This window comes from Mytilus trossulus, chromosome 7, assembly GCF_036588685.1.
Source record: "Mytilus trossulus isolate FHL-02 chromosome 7, PNRI_Mtr1.1.1.hap1, whole genome shotgun sequence".
In the NCBI taxonomy this organism is placed as follows: domain Eukaryota; kingdom Metazoa; phylum Mollusca; class Bivalvia; order Mytilida; family Mytilidae; genus Mytilus; species Mytilus trossulus.
The window spans coordinates 18,987,441-19,004,017 of record NC_086379.1 but is presented as its reverse complement, the minus strand read 5'-3'; the positions used below and the strand labels follow the sequence as shown (position 1 = coordinate 19,004,017).

Here is a 16,577-nt window from a genome sequence, read left to right as displayed (position 1 = left end):
ATAAAGTCACGTGATTATTATCGGACTTTTGTCGCTACCCGTTCCTTTCTTTAATATATTCGTATGAGCTGAATGTGATATTATACCAAAAAAAATGATCTGGAAAATTAGTTTATTTTTGTTTATTTCTGTGGCTTCTGTTTGGGGTAAGGTTTTGCTTCAAAATTTAAATAATTGCATTTTAATCCTCATAATGATTGAAATTTGTCTGCATAAAAACCGCAGTCACCTTACCAATATTTTGATTGAGTTTTCATTTGGTACATTTCTCTCCTCTTTGTCAATTTCGTATTCTTAAGAATATTTCAAACTAATTCACGGTATGTGAACAAGATGATTTTATGAAGTTCAAGATGAAGTCACAGGTATTTGGGGCATGGACCCCCCTTTTTTGGACCTCACTAAAAAAAAGTGTTTTTTATTTATTTGCAATTTTCTACAATGTACTAACAAGTATCAAGTCTCAACAATCCATTGCTAGTCGATTACAATAACTTTTTTACTATCCATACGAGCCCGATGTGAAAAAAGAAGTATTGCCGCTATTTTCTTGATATTATTTCAGGTGCGCCATCATTTGATCCAAATTTAAAAAAGGATTATTTAATGTGTGAAGTGTGCCATGTGATAGTGAGGGATTTACAAATACTCGTGGCCGAAAACAACACACAGGTGAGATATGGATTTAAAACTATAAAAAAATGATAACGTTGACTTTGAATGCCGTTTAACATTAGGTGAGGGGGGGGGATAGGGATAAGGGAGACAGGGAGAAAGGGAGAAAGGAGAAAGGGGGTGGGAGAAAGGAGAAATGGGGTAGGAGAAAGGAGAAAAAATAAAATATCTCTCCTTTTAAAAAATGATCTAATATTTCAAGAAAAAAATATCTCAAAAGGAGATGTTTTATTCTAATGGGACGAAAGGAGAACGGGGAGAGGAGAAAGGAGAAGAGGGGTGGGAGAAGGGAGAAGGGTACCCCCTGTCCGCACCCTCTTAGGTATCAGTGTTCAGAACCGTTTGAAACTTGTAATACACTGCGAAACTGACGCTTGTGTTTAATATTGAAGACTACATATATTAACCTCTTATTAACCATGCAGTATCGATAGTTACTTGTGATGCCGGATGCTATTCCCACTTGGACTACCCAGTATTGTCTTATATTCAAGGTCATCTAAACTCAAGATGCTGCCACTATAGTTTATTTAAACTATCATTTGTTCTCTTTGTCTATATTAAGCTGATTTCGTTTTGCACGTAATTAATATGGTCTTTTTGTCTTATTCTGCTTGGATTTGTTCCCTTTTGTTTTCGCACGTAATATGGTTGTATTTGTCTTATTTTGGTTGACGAGATTTGTTTCATTTTGTTTTGCACGTAATATGGTTCTATTTGTCTTATTCACTTGACGGGATTATATTCATTTTGTTTTGCACGTAATGTGGTTCTTTTTGTCTTGTTCTGATTAGATTTTGTTCCATCTTGTTCTATTTTGTTTTCTATTAAGCTTGTTCTAACGTTCTACGTGTGGTTTCGTTTTGGTACTATTGTTGTTCTACTTTGTCTAACACTGTATGCTTGTGCATTTAGTGTGATATTATGCTTATTCTACATGCGGTTTCGTGTTCTATTTTTTTTGGTACTATACTTGTTCTATTCTGTCTAATATAATGCTTAAACTACATGGTTTCGTCTGGTTATATGATTGTTCTATCTTGTCTGATAATATATACGTGTTCTACTTTGTCTGATCTAATGTTTGCACTACTTGTGATTTTGTCTGGTACTATACTTGTTATTTCTAGCTTACAAATTCAATTATGCTTGTTCTACGTGTGGGTTGTCTAGATCTGGTGCAATACAATTAAGTATGAAAATGGGGAATATGCCAAAGAGACAACAACCCAACCAAAGAACATATAACAGCCGAAGGCCCTAAATTGGTCTTCCGCACTGCAGGAAAATCCTACGTGATTTTTTTTTTCTGGTACAATAAAATTGAGAATGGAAATGATGAATATGCTTGTTCCACTTAGTTTGATATAATGCTTGTTCGATATGTGGTTTTGTCAGGTAATTTTGCTTGTTCTGCATGTGGTTTTGTTTGGTACAATGCTTGTTCTATATTTATCGGATATCATAGACATAAGAAGATGTGGTATGAGTGAAAACTAGACAACTCTCCATACAAGTCTCAATATATGAAAGTAAACTTTTGAACATCAGATTCCTGACTTAGGAATTAAAGGTGCAAACAATTGCAGCGGATTTAACTGTTTTTAATTGTACCAAACCTTCACCCTTATCTGAAACAATAATGTAACATCACAACATAGCCTGAAAGACACACTATAACTGAATATCTGTTTAAAGGTCCTATAACTCAATTAAAAGACATAGGGAACACACATGAACATACACAGCTTGTTCTACAAATGGTTTTATATGGTACAATGCGTGTTCTGTTTTGTCTGATATTATACTTGTTTCACATATGATTAAGTCTTCTTAGAAACTACAAATCAGAGCTTGCTGAAATTTGTTAAAAAGCTTCATTAATTGAGCATGCTTTCTTGTGTTTACAAATTCATGTCATCGTTTGGATCGCAGTCTTTTATTCTGTATATCAGTTTGTTTAAAAAATCAGTATCAGTGTCAGTAAGGACTAAAAGGAAATGTTGAAAATTGTATGTTGGCCCATGACTAAAGTTTGTGAGCGTTGGTGTCTTATTTACGTACACTTCGCTTGCATTGCCTTTGTGTTCGAGTTTTGTCTTTAATATATTTTTTTTCGGCGGGCGTCGAGCATGCAACCATCGGTATATATAAAGTATATGCTCGAGTGTTGGCTTGCAGCCATCCGTACAGTATATGCTCGAGTGTTGGCTTCGATACCGGCTCAAACATACCGATAACGTTAAATTTTGTATACGCTGCTATATAATGACGAATCAATGATTTAGTAGCTGTAGTACAGACTTGCACATGTCATCTGAATCAAAATCGTGTGTTAAACTGTTACAGTAGGATTTATTGTTGTCATGTGCATTTCTGTCTGGTCTTAAACTCACTAGAAGTTGTATTTTTGAAAGAAAAAAAACACAAAATAGGAAAAGAAAAATATTTGTTTTCGCCAAATGTGCACACAAGGGGCATGGTATTTTATTAGACATCATTAATATTTATAGACAAAACTATAAGGTACAAAGTACAAACAAATATACATTATCTCTATGTAAGATTAAGATTATTTTAAAATACCTCAACATAATAAATATTCGTTCATCAGGAGCATATTGTTTCTTTTCGCTAATTACCTCTGGAGAGATTTAGAATAAGGGTTTCTTGTAGGAGATAACAAACCTTTTATAGCTGACTACGCGGTATGGGATTTGCTCGTTGTTGAAGGCCGTAATGTGACCTATAGTTGTTAATGTCTGTGTCATTTTGGTCTTTTGTGGATAGTTGTCTCATTGGCAATCATACCACATCTTCTTTTTTATATAAACTTCCACAGTAAAATTTAAGACTTGTAGTTAGATGTTGGCATGACAAATGATTTGTGAGTAACTGACGTGCGCTTAGCTAATTGAATGACACAACAATGAATAACTATATGGCACTGTACGGTCTTCAACAATGAGCAAAGTCTATCCCGCGTCGTCAGCTATACTATGAAGGCCCCGAAATGACAAATGTAAATCAATTCAAACGAGAAAACTAACGTCATATTTTATGTACAAAAAATGAACGAAAAACAAATTAACACATCAACAAACGGCTAACTCTGAATTACAGGCTCATGACTTGGGATAAGAACTTATATCAGTACATAATGTGGCGGGTTAAACATGTTACCGGGATCCCCACCCTCCCTTAACCTGGGACAGTGGTGTAGCAGTACAACGTAGGAACTAACTCAGTATAAAAATCAGTTGAGTGGAAGCGGTTTTCTTTTCATACTAGTATATTTCGTGATGGCATTATATTTATAACCCTAACTTGACTTTTTCATATGATGAAATGATAATTTTTTGATCAGTTTAATTGAGTTATTGGTTATTAGACGGCTGACATATCAGTAACGGCTAGTACTCCTTTGTTAGTTAATGTTGATCATTGTCATTTTGCCTAAGTTTCTATTCCCTTTAAGGGCCTTAGCCTATTCTAACATCAGACTCGGACTTTTATAAACTGAGTTTTACTGTTCGTATTGCAATGTGTTTGTTTATTCTACATTCGGGTTTGAGGTACATATAGGGGAGGGTTGAGATCTCACAATACATGTTTAAACCCGTCGCATGATAGCGCCTGTTCCAAGTGATGAACCTCTGGCCTTTTTAATCTATATTTCTTTTTTATTCTGGTTCATTTGTGTAGTGTGACGTCCATTTTCTCTGAACTGTTCTCTATAGCTAGGCTTCTCTTTTGTCGGGTTATTTTTTGACACATCCCCCGCTTCCGTTCTCAATTTTATGCATATCAACATTAATATATTAAGTCCCAGTTATACGTAAATAAAGCTTTAAAACTTTTATCAGTGAAAGATAAATTGTGTTACACTGTACTAGCTGACAACAGATCTCGTTATCAGACTTGTAAATAAAAAGGGTTAGCCGGATACGACAAAGTTCAACTCTCACTCCTGTATCAAATACTTGTAAAGAAGGAGACGTGACAAGACCCAGCCATTTTAAATATTCAACCAAAAGTTTATCTCCGAAGGTTCACTAAGAGCGTTATCCTTCGCATGATGATGTCGTCCATCTTCGTTGTCGTTGTCCGTCAGCTTTTACAAACAACTTCTCCTCTGAAACTATTGGATCAAACTATCGTTATATATGGTATCCTAGTGTAATGAATTTGTCCCATGATCCCGCATGCAAACACAGGGGCATTGCTACACAAAACATTATAAGACCACAAAAAGACTTTTTACGGATATGCATATGGTATCAGAATAAAAATACAATTAGAATTTAAACCATTCAGGATCATTCAGGTATCCTCATTTCCCTTTTGAGGACAAGGAGAATAACAGGGGCGTAGCTAGGCAACTTTGATGTGTACGCAATGTCGGAGAAGGAGGGTCTGGGGTAAATGGTGCAAACTCCTGCATTCTCGCAATTTCCGAGGACTTAAAATGACCTCACAGAAATCCTACTTTCAGGAGAAACAAGTCAACTTTGGAAATAAATAATCAGAGAAAAACAAAGAAATTCGTATTGTTGGCTTAACAATTTTTTTTCTCTTATGTGTAGTGAGTTAAAATGGCTTGATTAGGTACATTTTATTTGTTACCTATAATCATGCTGAACCCAACTTACATTAGAAAACAAACTAATTTCTAAGCCAACACTGTCACACTTAAATGTTTTTTTTTTATTGAGAAAATTACATGAATAAAAATTCGAATCACATATCTTTATGTTTTATCTTATGAGTGAAGAAACAGTGCTTTTCAGCTTTTTTTTCTCTCAAAGTTAATTCTTAAAAATCAATACCCATTGCTTTTTTTTTCTACTAAAGATGTCCAAAACCCGGTGTCTGCTTTAAAACAAAATTTCTCGGTATATGTTCAAAAGACCAAGTCCAGATAAACGATTCGTTTTCATTGTATTTCTCAAGTAGGTCTTCACTCTTCTCATGGTACTAAAAGACCGTGCTGCCGTTGCCGTCGAGACCGGCATACCAGAGGCGGATCCAGAAATTTGCATAAGTTGGGGCCCACTGACTGACCTAAGAGGGGGCCCGCTCCAGTCACGCTTCAGTGATTCCCTAAGCAACCATTTTTTCCCCAAAAGGGGGGGGGGGCGGGCCCCTGCCCCCCTAAATCCGCCTCTGCATACATGCAAATACATTAAGTATTTGAAACAGACAGACGGACGGACAGCTAGACGCCATTATAGCACTAAATGTTAGGTTGAAGTATATAAATTTGAATTTAAAACTTTGAAGAAGTGCATTTTAGAAGTTAAACCTGTATCACCTGGTACAAGAAAGCGTGTGTCAAAAAACTGATAACTTATACAACAACCCTGTACAAATTATAATTTGTACAAACTTACACTGATGTATAGTGTACAAATATATATAATATCTAACGTTCCTGGTAAGATAGATCTGTTTTAAAATTGTCTGTAATTGCCACCATCCGATTCATTTGAACTTTGGTGGATAGTCTGTGTTGTCAGTCATATTACAACTCCTTACTTTTAATATGATTAATTTATTGGGTTATGTGATTTTATTGCGAGCACTGCATTATTTCAACCTCGCCCCTTCGTTTCATTCCCTCTTCTCGTTGTGTTCCTTGTACAAGTTTTCGATAATGCACAGCAGAGAGACTGAAATATGTTGCTGAAGTTTGTACCTTATTTTACCACACATTATAATGTAACTGTAACAATTTCAAATGCATCAAACCTGTAGCATCAAGGGCAGGGGCGGATACAGGATTGAAAAGGGGGGGGGGGATATTTTCTTTTCAAAACGTTAGGCAGCAAACATTTGATTTTCTGGGGGGCTATGTTTTTTTTTCTGGACAATTTTTTTTTCCGCCTGCGTCGCGACAAGTCGAAAACAATATTTTTCTTTCTATTTTAGCATTACATATAGTGGCAGCTGAGGGTGAAATAAAACATTTTTTTTCTCATATAATCAAAATCAAATTATTATTTTCACCAAAAACTGGACACAAACTTTTTTTTCCCAAAAAAAACATAGCCACCCCCAGAAAATCAAATGGTTGCTGCCTTATATATCATATATATATCTTGTGAAAATACAAGACACTTACATATTTTAGTCAGTCAGTGGTTGGGAAAGTGGGTGTACATCATCTATAAAGTATCCAGTTGTATTTAAAACCTTAATTGACAACCCTTTTCATGATGGTAACCCCCAATGAATTGCAACACCTTAAAGCAGGTTATTTTCGTGTGGTGTTAATTTTCGCTTATTTTCATGGATAGAACAAAATTGGCAACATAAATTCTGCTGTAGTAACAAAAGCAACATGACAGGTGCAACATGTGGAGCAGGATCTGCTTACCCTTTCAGATCACATGAGATCACATCTTTTATTAACAGCTTCCAAAAAGATGTGTTCTTTCAGCTTGATGTCATCAGGCATGGTTGCATTCTTTCATGACATCAAAATAGAAATTTCAGAGGAAAGCAAGAAAATATGACTTCTTTGTGACCATTGAAGAACTGAGATCAAACGAACCACATGTTGATTAAATAAAGATAAGCAACATGTATGGAAAGGGATAAATCGAGTAAGAATAATAGAAATAATTCTATTGCTTTAATTTGAATTGTGTATATTTTTTATTTCAGGAAAAAGCTGAAGGTGTTTTAACTGATATCTGTAACCGACTAACAGCAAATGCTGACACATGTCTTGCCTTTGTCAAAGACAATATTGGAAAGGTCTTTTCAAAACTTTCTGATGGTTTGGTAAGTAAAGACAATATTGAAATGGTCTTCTCAAAACTATCTGATGGTTTGATAAGTAAAAACTGATTGCAAATATTTTTACTGAAATTAGAGTAAATTGTATCTTTGAATTGATGACATTATGATGATTTTATAGATTTTAACAAAAATATGTTATGTCAGCAAATTTTTGGCTTTATTGACACAGGTCTAAAGCATTTCAAAGAATTTTTGCCAGAGAATTAAAAGAATATTCATTCAACATTTGAAAAAATATATCAGGGACAGATTGAACAACATCTCCATTTAAAACCAACAGTTCAGATCAATTTTACAGAGCTCAACTGTTGATCAAAGATATTGACACATGTTTTTTCCAATAATCTACATTTAAGCTCACCTTTCCAAAGGAAATGTGAGCTTTTGCCATCACTTGGCGTCCATCGTTGTCCCTCATTGTCGTCCCATCAATGTACACTATTTTAAACATCTTCTCCTCTGAAATGACTGAATCAATTCCAACCAAACTTAAGCTGAGTGCTTCTTAGGGTATCTAGAATTTGTTTTTTAAGCTTTGTAAAAAACATGACCATTGGATAAAAATATAACATAGGGGTAAAATGCAGTTTTTTATACGCCCCTTTCATCAGTTCATGCTCCTTTAGTAGGACCTTAGTGGAGACAAAAGATATTTGGTATACTCTATGAACCATCAACATTATAATACAGCTCATATGTTCTTATATCTATCAACAAACTTTCTTCAAAGACAGACAAGTGTCTTTTATGTAATATGTCAAGCTCTGAAAGGAAATAGATCTAGAACATTTATAGACATATATATACAAAGTTTTAACAGAGACTTTAATTCAAACATCTGCCATTAACAAGATTAACACTAATGTACCCCAAATAACAATAAAAATCATAAAACAATGCTATTAAGGGGGTCTCCTTTAGGGAGAGCCTGATCCTGGATGCCACTTTTTTATTTTGTTAGATTCCCATATCCTGATTATTTATTTGTCAGTCACATGTCTGGCCTGACTTAGTTTTTTTTTTTTTTTTTTACTTTCATATTGTCACGCTTACAAATATAAAATTGGCCAATATCTCATCACACTAAGACCTCTATGAGACCCATGCACTGTTAAGGTTCTCAACTTCAAAGTATAAATTATTTTTCAATCATAACCTTTGAGTTCCAGTACAGGTGACATGAAATATTTTGAATTGTTGAAATAAGTTAACTTAGATTTGGTCTAATAATTAATTTATGTTTCATCAACAGTTAAAGTTATCAGAGGTCAAAGAACAGAAATATTTTATCAGAAACATCTAGTTCATGGATATTTGTAACTTATCTGTATATTTTGATATCAATTAGCTAGGTCAGGGATTTTTCTCATATAGGGTCTAAACTACACTGAGTTGTGAATTCTGAATCAAAATAACAGGAAATTAGGGAAAATTTGAATGAAAATTTATGATATGACATTTTCATTCTTCTTTTAAATTAAACTGCACTTAAAATTTATGTTTATATAGGATGCTCTTATCATATTATTATTAAAAAAAAACTTTTATTGATGAATTTTTTATATTTCCTCTTTAGAAAATGTCTCCTACAAATTACTGCTGGCAGTGGTGACTCCTCAAATACCCCAGGCCTTCCTTGAAGTTTCAGTTAATACCTCAGAATCATGAATTAGAAATTGATATCTCAAGAGCTTTTAGAGGCAACAACAACCAATTAATAAAACAGAGAGATATTTAAGATTTGGATCACTCACAGTTAAATAAAGAAATTTGAAAAGTGTATGAAAAAAATCAGAAATAACAAGAATGTGTCCGAAGAACACGGATGTCCCACTCGCATTATCATTTTCCATGTTCAATTGACCATGAAATTGGGATCAAAATCTAATTTGGCATTAAAATTATAAAAATCATACCATCGGGAACATGTGTACTAAGTTTCAAGTTGATTGGACTTACAACTTCATCAAAAACTACCTTGACCAAAAACCTTAAACTGAAATTCACACTTTCATTCTCTATGTTCAGTGGACCAAGAAATTGGGATCAAAAGTCTAATTAGGCTCTAAAATTAGAAAGATTATATCATAACGAACATGTGTACTAAGTTTCAAGTTGATTGGACTTCAGCTTCATCAAAAACTACCTTGTTCATAAACTTCAACCTGAAGCGGGACAGGCGGACAAACCAACAGATGGACGCACAGACCAGAAGACATAATGCCCCTCTACTGTCGTAGGTGGGGCATAAAAATACAACTCCAACAAGTGACTATATCAATAATAATCTTTATTTGACGTATAAGTAACATTATACTTGTGACATAAACAAAAGTAACAACAACAATAAAATAACTGAGTTGAACACACACATATCTATATCTATACAAGTAAAACTAACTAAGAGTCCCCTGTCCTCAGCTCTAAAGACTGTTTTATAAAGGAACCTGTTTTTTTCACTTGGTTTATATTAGAAGGATTTAGTAGGACTATTAGTTTTTGAGTATAAGATAGATTTTGAAACATAGGATTATCAATGCCATGTCATTAAAAAGTTTTATACGTAAAACATTATTAATTTGACAGTGGAGGAGAAAATGATTTTCATCTTCTAAGGTTTTACAAGTTATCTGCCCTTCTCAATGGGCAAACTATGGTCACAAATTAACAGTGATAATCCAATGAGAATTATTGTAACATGTTTTCATGCCAGATGACACGAGTTAAGTTATAACTGGAAGCTATTAAACCAAGAGTTCCAAATGGTGAAGTTGAAATCATCCCTTCGTACAATCCCCTTCCCTTTCATGAATGTGAACTACCAAATTAGACTATTTACCGGATTTGTAATCACATAAGCAACACGACGGGTACTACATGTGGAGCAGGATCTGCTTACCCTTCCGGAGCACCTGAGATCACCCCTAGTTTTTGGTGGGGTTCGTGTTGTTTATTCTTTCGTTTTCTATGTTGTGTCATGTGTACTTTTGTTTTTCTGTTTGTCTTTTTCATTTTTAGCCATGGCGTTGTCAGTTTGTTTTAGATTTATGAGTTTGACTGTCCCTTTTCTATCTTTTGTCCCTCTTTTATAAAACATAAGAAAATAAGCACTGAGCATACACTATGCCTAGTCAGTTGATTGATTGATAAATTGATGTTAACCGTTGCCACTTTCAATACTATTTTGCTATTATGTGACGGTAATTTTTTATTGATGGAGGAAGTAGGAGTTCCTGCAGAGAACCAATGACGGTAGGAAAATTTACAATCTTACATATTCAATTAAGATTGGAGTTGACTGGCTAGTGGTACAGTAGTTAGACTACATAGACTACTTGACCAACTTGGCTCCCTAGTCAGTTGATATAAATAGAGTAGCAAGCATAATTAAAACTCATTAAGCATTACCAATATCAAAACATTCTCATCAAGTTTTAATATTAGACACACTTTAACATTCTGTTTTCAGGACCCAGAACAGATTTGTATATCGTTAAAAGTATGTCCCTCACTGGAACAGGACTTTTTAACCAAAGTTTTACCAGCACCTGTCAGTAATGATGTTTTACCTGTCAGCTATGATGTCATACAAGCACCTGTCAGTAATGATGTCATACCAAATGAAATTAATGAGATAACACAGGATATTGGTGCTAATGTAAGTACTATATAGATATAGGAAGATGTGGTATGAGTGCTATTGAGACAACTCTCCAACCAGTCACAATTTGTAAAAGTAAAACCATTAAAAGTCATTGTACCGTCTTCGACACAGAGCCTTGGCTCACACCGAAACAGCAAGCTGTAACTATAAGATAAACTATACATTTAAAAATTGTTGTATGTCAAAACTTAGATAATTTAATAATATAAAGAAGCAGTTTTTCTTAAGGGGATCAGATTTACAAAATATATATTTGGATTTTAATTATGATATCAGATACTGCAAACTTTGATTTTTCTTGAGGATTTGGGAAAACAAAAATCACAGATACTTTTTACATGGTTTTAACAAAATCTGAATACATTTTTATGCCAATTTTGTATTTTATGGAGCACCTTAAAATTGAGGTTCACATTTACCACCCAAAATCCAGGAAAATAGATAATATAAACCAACTTATTTTTACAAGCGATTTATCTTCAGACTTTCACGACTAGAAAATAACGCGAATATAAAACATCGTGAATATGTACAAATTAGATTGTTCCTCATTCAACTACTTCAAGTCAATTTTAAAATCTTGAAATTAAATTGCAGTGAAAAGGGATAGAAAGGGCTTAACACAAAATAAAATATCCGCGAAAAATAATTTGGTTTACAGTACCCTAAGAATTAAATTGAATCCTCAATAGCAGCTGTGTAAAGAACAGAATACATTTTGGGCTTTTTTCTTGAAATATTTGTCAAAATATTAATATTTTAATCTTAGTGACATGATTTTTCAATTGGATCAATGTTTTTAAGTACACTTAAGCTTTTGTATTCCCATTTAAAATGCATAATTGGCTTGTCTTTGTTTACACAGGAACTAAAATACATCTTTTTCATACTTTTTCTCATGTTCAGTTTTTTTAGTGACAACTTCACAGTTTGAAAAATCCACTTAACTACCTTTTGAAACTATATGCACCATTATTGAGTGACAATTAATCTGAGAGTTTTATTTTAGCCAATAGAATGTGAGTTATGCAAGCTTGTAGTTTCCTATGTTGAGAAAAGACTCCTGAACAACAAATCTGAAGATGCTATCAATGCTACACTAGAAGAGATTTGTAATGAACTACCTGGTCAATTAGGAGCACTGGTAGGTATATTTATTGGTCACCCTCTGTCTATATCACTGCTCAGCGTTTGATAACATTGCATATCACAGCTTTGTGACGTGATACGCTGACCAGGCCTTAATAAATTTGACTTAGACATATCAGTGATGTCATAATGTTTGAACCGACATTGATAAGTTTGACCAGAAGTTATCAGAGCATCTTCCGATGGCTGGTGAAATGAAGAAAACACTTTCAAAAGACGCAAATACAGCCCCATTAATCCATTATCGGGTTATCTGTATGTTGATATTGTTAAAAATCAGCTGCTTCACACAATATGAGTGAAGACTTTTTTAACTCGTACGCTGCACTCACTAGACAAAAATCTTCATATTGTGACTCCCAGCTGAATCAACATGCAGACAACCTGATAAAAGATACATATACTTATCATTGCTCTTATTCGTAATTGATGTAAACTTTCCCCAGCTGAAAGATTTTGTTTTGTTTTTTGATAATCAATTCGTAGCTCTTTATTGGAAAAAATGAGTTACATATTTGTGCATTTCTCCATACATTTCTTACATCATAGTATTGGAGTCAATTGTTTGATGATGACATTTACACCAAATGGCCTACTGTCACAAGAGTAATCATAAAAAGGAACTTTTTCTGACATTCCCCAAATACTGCCATTGTGATGATCCACAGCTAATAACAGAAACCCTTACTGAAACAAATTGCACCACTGTGATTCTTATGTGATCTCATTCTTGACAGTAAGATATTGAAACTGAATCTCAAAATAAATTGAATTTGGAGCAATTTTGTACGTGTTAATCTGGATTTGAAAGAAAGAAAAGATATCAAGGGGCAATAACCAAAGATCATGAGTCAAATGACAACTAACTTGAATACCATTGCAAAAAGACAAATAACCACATTCAATACCATGTCAAAATATATCTTACAATTTAAAAGTAAGAAATTGACAAAAACATTTAAAATATTATGAAATCAAAGAAAGATAACTATATTGGTAAGATTTTGACCGCTGCTTTATATGTTCCTCAATTCATTTGTTGGTTCTATTCCTGTGGTAAAAACAAAGGGTTTTCATTAATAACTCATGTATTCCTAGCTGATTGGAATGAACTTAAAAAAAAATGAGATTGGGAAGATGCCTATTAAACTTATAGTCAATATATCAAAGGTCAAGGTCACTTAATTATAAAAGAAAAACATCAGATAAATGGTTTTCACATTCTTACTTTGTTTTTCTTTTTGGGTTTATCATAAAAGTTGTATACAGTAAAAACGTGGAGAGTAAAATAAAGCAGTATAAAAATACTTTTCATTTTCAGGATAAGGTCAAAGGTCTTAAATAATTTTTTTCTCTCAATAAATGCATGCATTTGGGGAGCATCGGTTGGCAGTGCCAAATTTTATTAGCCAAATAACGACTAGCAGATCTTTTTCTCTCTGAGGTACATCAGAAATTATAAAGGCTAAAAAATATTAGTGTATTGGCTATGATTTATTTACAAAATGTGTTTTGTATAATTCAGTGTCAGAAGTTTGAGCCACTGTTACTAAAAGCTTTAGTGGATGAGTTCTCAGCAGACAAAGCTTGCAAGGCTATCAAAGTTTGTACAGCAGGTTAGTACATTTACTACTGATTAATTCAGATTACAGGGAGCTAACATACTTTCCGTGTATGACTTTTTGAACTTTCATGAACACTTGTGTAATTTTTCGTCACTCTTGTGTGATTATTCTATGGAAAACAAATCCCTAGGAAAATACTTCCTGGAATTATTACAATCGTGTATTTCTTCCTAAATGAACAAAGTTCAATGCCAGGAAAGATTTATGGTTGCAAACTTGCAGTACAACTCTCCTGTATGGGAGATAACTCATTTGAAAATACAATTACCGTGGTTTCATTATTTTTGTGTGGGTATAATGGTTAACCATGAAATTTAATGTTCAATGAATTATAATTTTTCCACAGGCTTGTCTGCAGACTTTGGAACAACAATGAAATCAAACAGCATGTTGTCTGCTCTATGGTCGGGTTGTCTCTTTGACACATTCCCCATTTCCATTTTTGCATTAGTCTACATAAATTGGTATCCATAACAATAAATGAATCCACAGTAGAGAATCAATTTAGGATTCAGAAAATAATTTACTGAAAAAAAGCTTATAGTCTTTTTATTGCACCAGTCATTGGCATGCTGCTTTTGGTTTGATTTGATATGTAAGAGTATGTATTGTCATATATTTATAGCATACAGATTTTCAATTCATTAGCTTTCATTCATAAACTTTTCTTTTTCAGAAGATGCTTTTATTGTCCATGAACCAGTTTTATCCTGTAAAGACTGTAAAGAGATTATGGAAGGACTTGCTGGAGAGGTAGGGGTGTTTAAAGTATTCAGTAGTTAATATCATGGGTCTTATTCCTCTTCTCATTTCTGCATTAGTTAACCTGAAATTTTGCAACATTTGACTTAGTATTGAATGATACAACAAACCAATTGGATTGTATCAACTGACAATTTTTCCTTGTAATGTAAGAATTTACCACAATGTCCTGTAATCTTGGAAAAATTACAAAACAGTTAATAACTATACTATACAATTACTGTCTTTTGATGAGGTAAATGTGTGGTTTTATTGACTTTTGAAAAACTGATATTCACTGAGGCCAACGCCAGAAGTGAATGTCACTAGGTTTTTCAAAAGTCAATTAAACCCCATATTTACCGAAACAAAAGACAGTAATTTTTTTATTCCATGTTCAGAGTGAGAAAAATATATATTAAATAACAGTAATTTACCAAAACCAACTAAAAGTCAAACATAGTATTGTTATTATACACCTAAAAGCATACAACGTTTTGTGCAGTGAATATACTTTTTCCGCAGGTGAATATGCTTATTTATTCAAAATCCAATATTTATAGAAAAATTGCTTTCAATACAGAATAATATACAATTATTGTCTTTTGGTGAGGTAAATATGTGGTTTTATTGACTTTTGAAAAAATGATATTCACTGAGGCTGACGGCCGAAGTGAATATCAGTTTTTATGCCCCACCTACGATAGTAGAGGGGCATTATGTTTTCTGGTCTGTGCGTCCGTTCGTCCGTCCGTTTGTCCGTCTGTCCCGCTTCAGGTTAAAGTTTTTGATAAAGTTGAAGTCCAATCAACTTCAAACTTAGTACACATGTTCCCTATGATATGATCTTTCTAATTTTAATGCCAAACTAGAGTTTTTGTCCCAATGTCACGGTCCACTGAACATAGAAAATGATTTTGCGAGTGGGGCATTCGTGTACTGAGGACACATTCTTGTTTAAAAGTCAATTAAACCCCATATTTTCCGAAACAAGAGACAGTTATTGTTTTATTCTATATTCCGAGAGAAGAACATGTATTTAATGAATAACTTATACCATAACAAATTTTACATGAAACATTTAACCATAACGTTGCATGTAAAACCGCCTGACATTTAGTGCGCTGAATAACACTTTCTCAGGTGAATATGCTTTTTTATTCAAAATCCAATTCATATAGAGAAAGGTACTAATATAATACCAATATGGAATAATTCATGTTATTTAAAGTATTTTGTATTGATGGCAAATAGATATCTCTCTCAATTATTTTTTTATTTTGTATATTGTTGTTTATCTACAGAATGGTTATATTTGAAACACAATTTTCAATGCTAGTTTAATGTACTGTTTCTCATTGTTTTTCTATTTTTTATTATTCAGACAGGTATACAGGTCTGTTTACAAACGGCAGGTATCTGTGGGAAATCAAAGACCCATATCCACCATGAGATTACCAACTCAGTGGAACCAGAAAATTTTGAGGAGCCAGTAAGTATGATAAACTTTATTACCATTACTAAAGATTAAAAGACAGAATCCAGGGCAAACATAGACATTTGTTTTGCAGCATTTGTCTTAGATTTACAGTTTTGGTTAAATTATTCAGAAACCAAGAACTTATTAGAACTCTTTTAGACTTTATGAAACATTAGAAGTTGATTTTTTTTGGGGTATATATAAGAGAGATTGAGTTGAAGCAAAACTTGAAAAATACTTTAAACCAACTTATTTTTGGGACTTTTTGGAGTATAAATGTATCGGGAATATAAATAGTCGCAAACATGTAAAACTTTGATTATTTCTCACTTAAATACATCAAGTTAATTTTTAAGAATCGCAAAATTAAATCGCAGCGAAATGGACGTGAAACAGCTGAACGCGAAATAAAGTATCCGCTAATATAAGTTGGTTT

At 33.4% G+C, this 16,577-nt stretch overlaps 1 protein-coding gene across 2 annotated transcripts in view; it reads left to right on the top strand.

Annotated features, from left to right (window-relative positions):
• The first annotated feature begins 4 nt into the window (after positions 1-4).
• LOC134724753 (uncharacterized) overlaps positions 5-16,577 on the top strand; it is a 52,183-nt gene continuing 35,610 nt past the window's right edge. For both annotated transcript variants that reach the window (XM_063587976.1, XM_063587975.1), the window contains exons 1-8: positions 5-146; positions 566-672; positions 7,345-7,464; positions 10,952-11,140; positions 12,156-12,290; positions 13,821-13,911; positions 14,597-14,673; positions 16,046-16,153. In XM_063587976.1, coding sequence (XP_063444046.1) covers positions 95-146; positions 566-672; positions 7,345-7,464; positions 10,952-11,140; positions 12,156-12,290; positions 13,821-13,911; positions 14,597-14,673; positions 16,046-16,153 — 879 coding nt within the window. In that variant the 5' untranslated portion in view covers positions 5-94. The remainder of the gene's footprint in view (positions 147-565; positions 673-7,344; positions 7,465-10,951; positions 11,141-12,155; positions 12,291-13,820; positions 13,912-14,596; positions 14,674-16,045; positions 16,154-16,577) is intronic.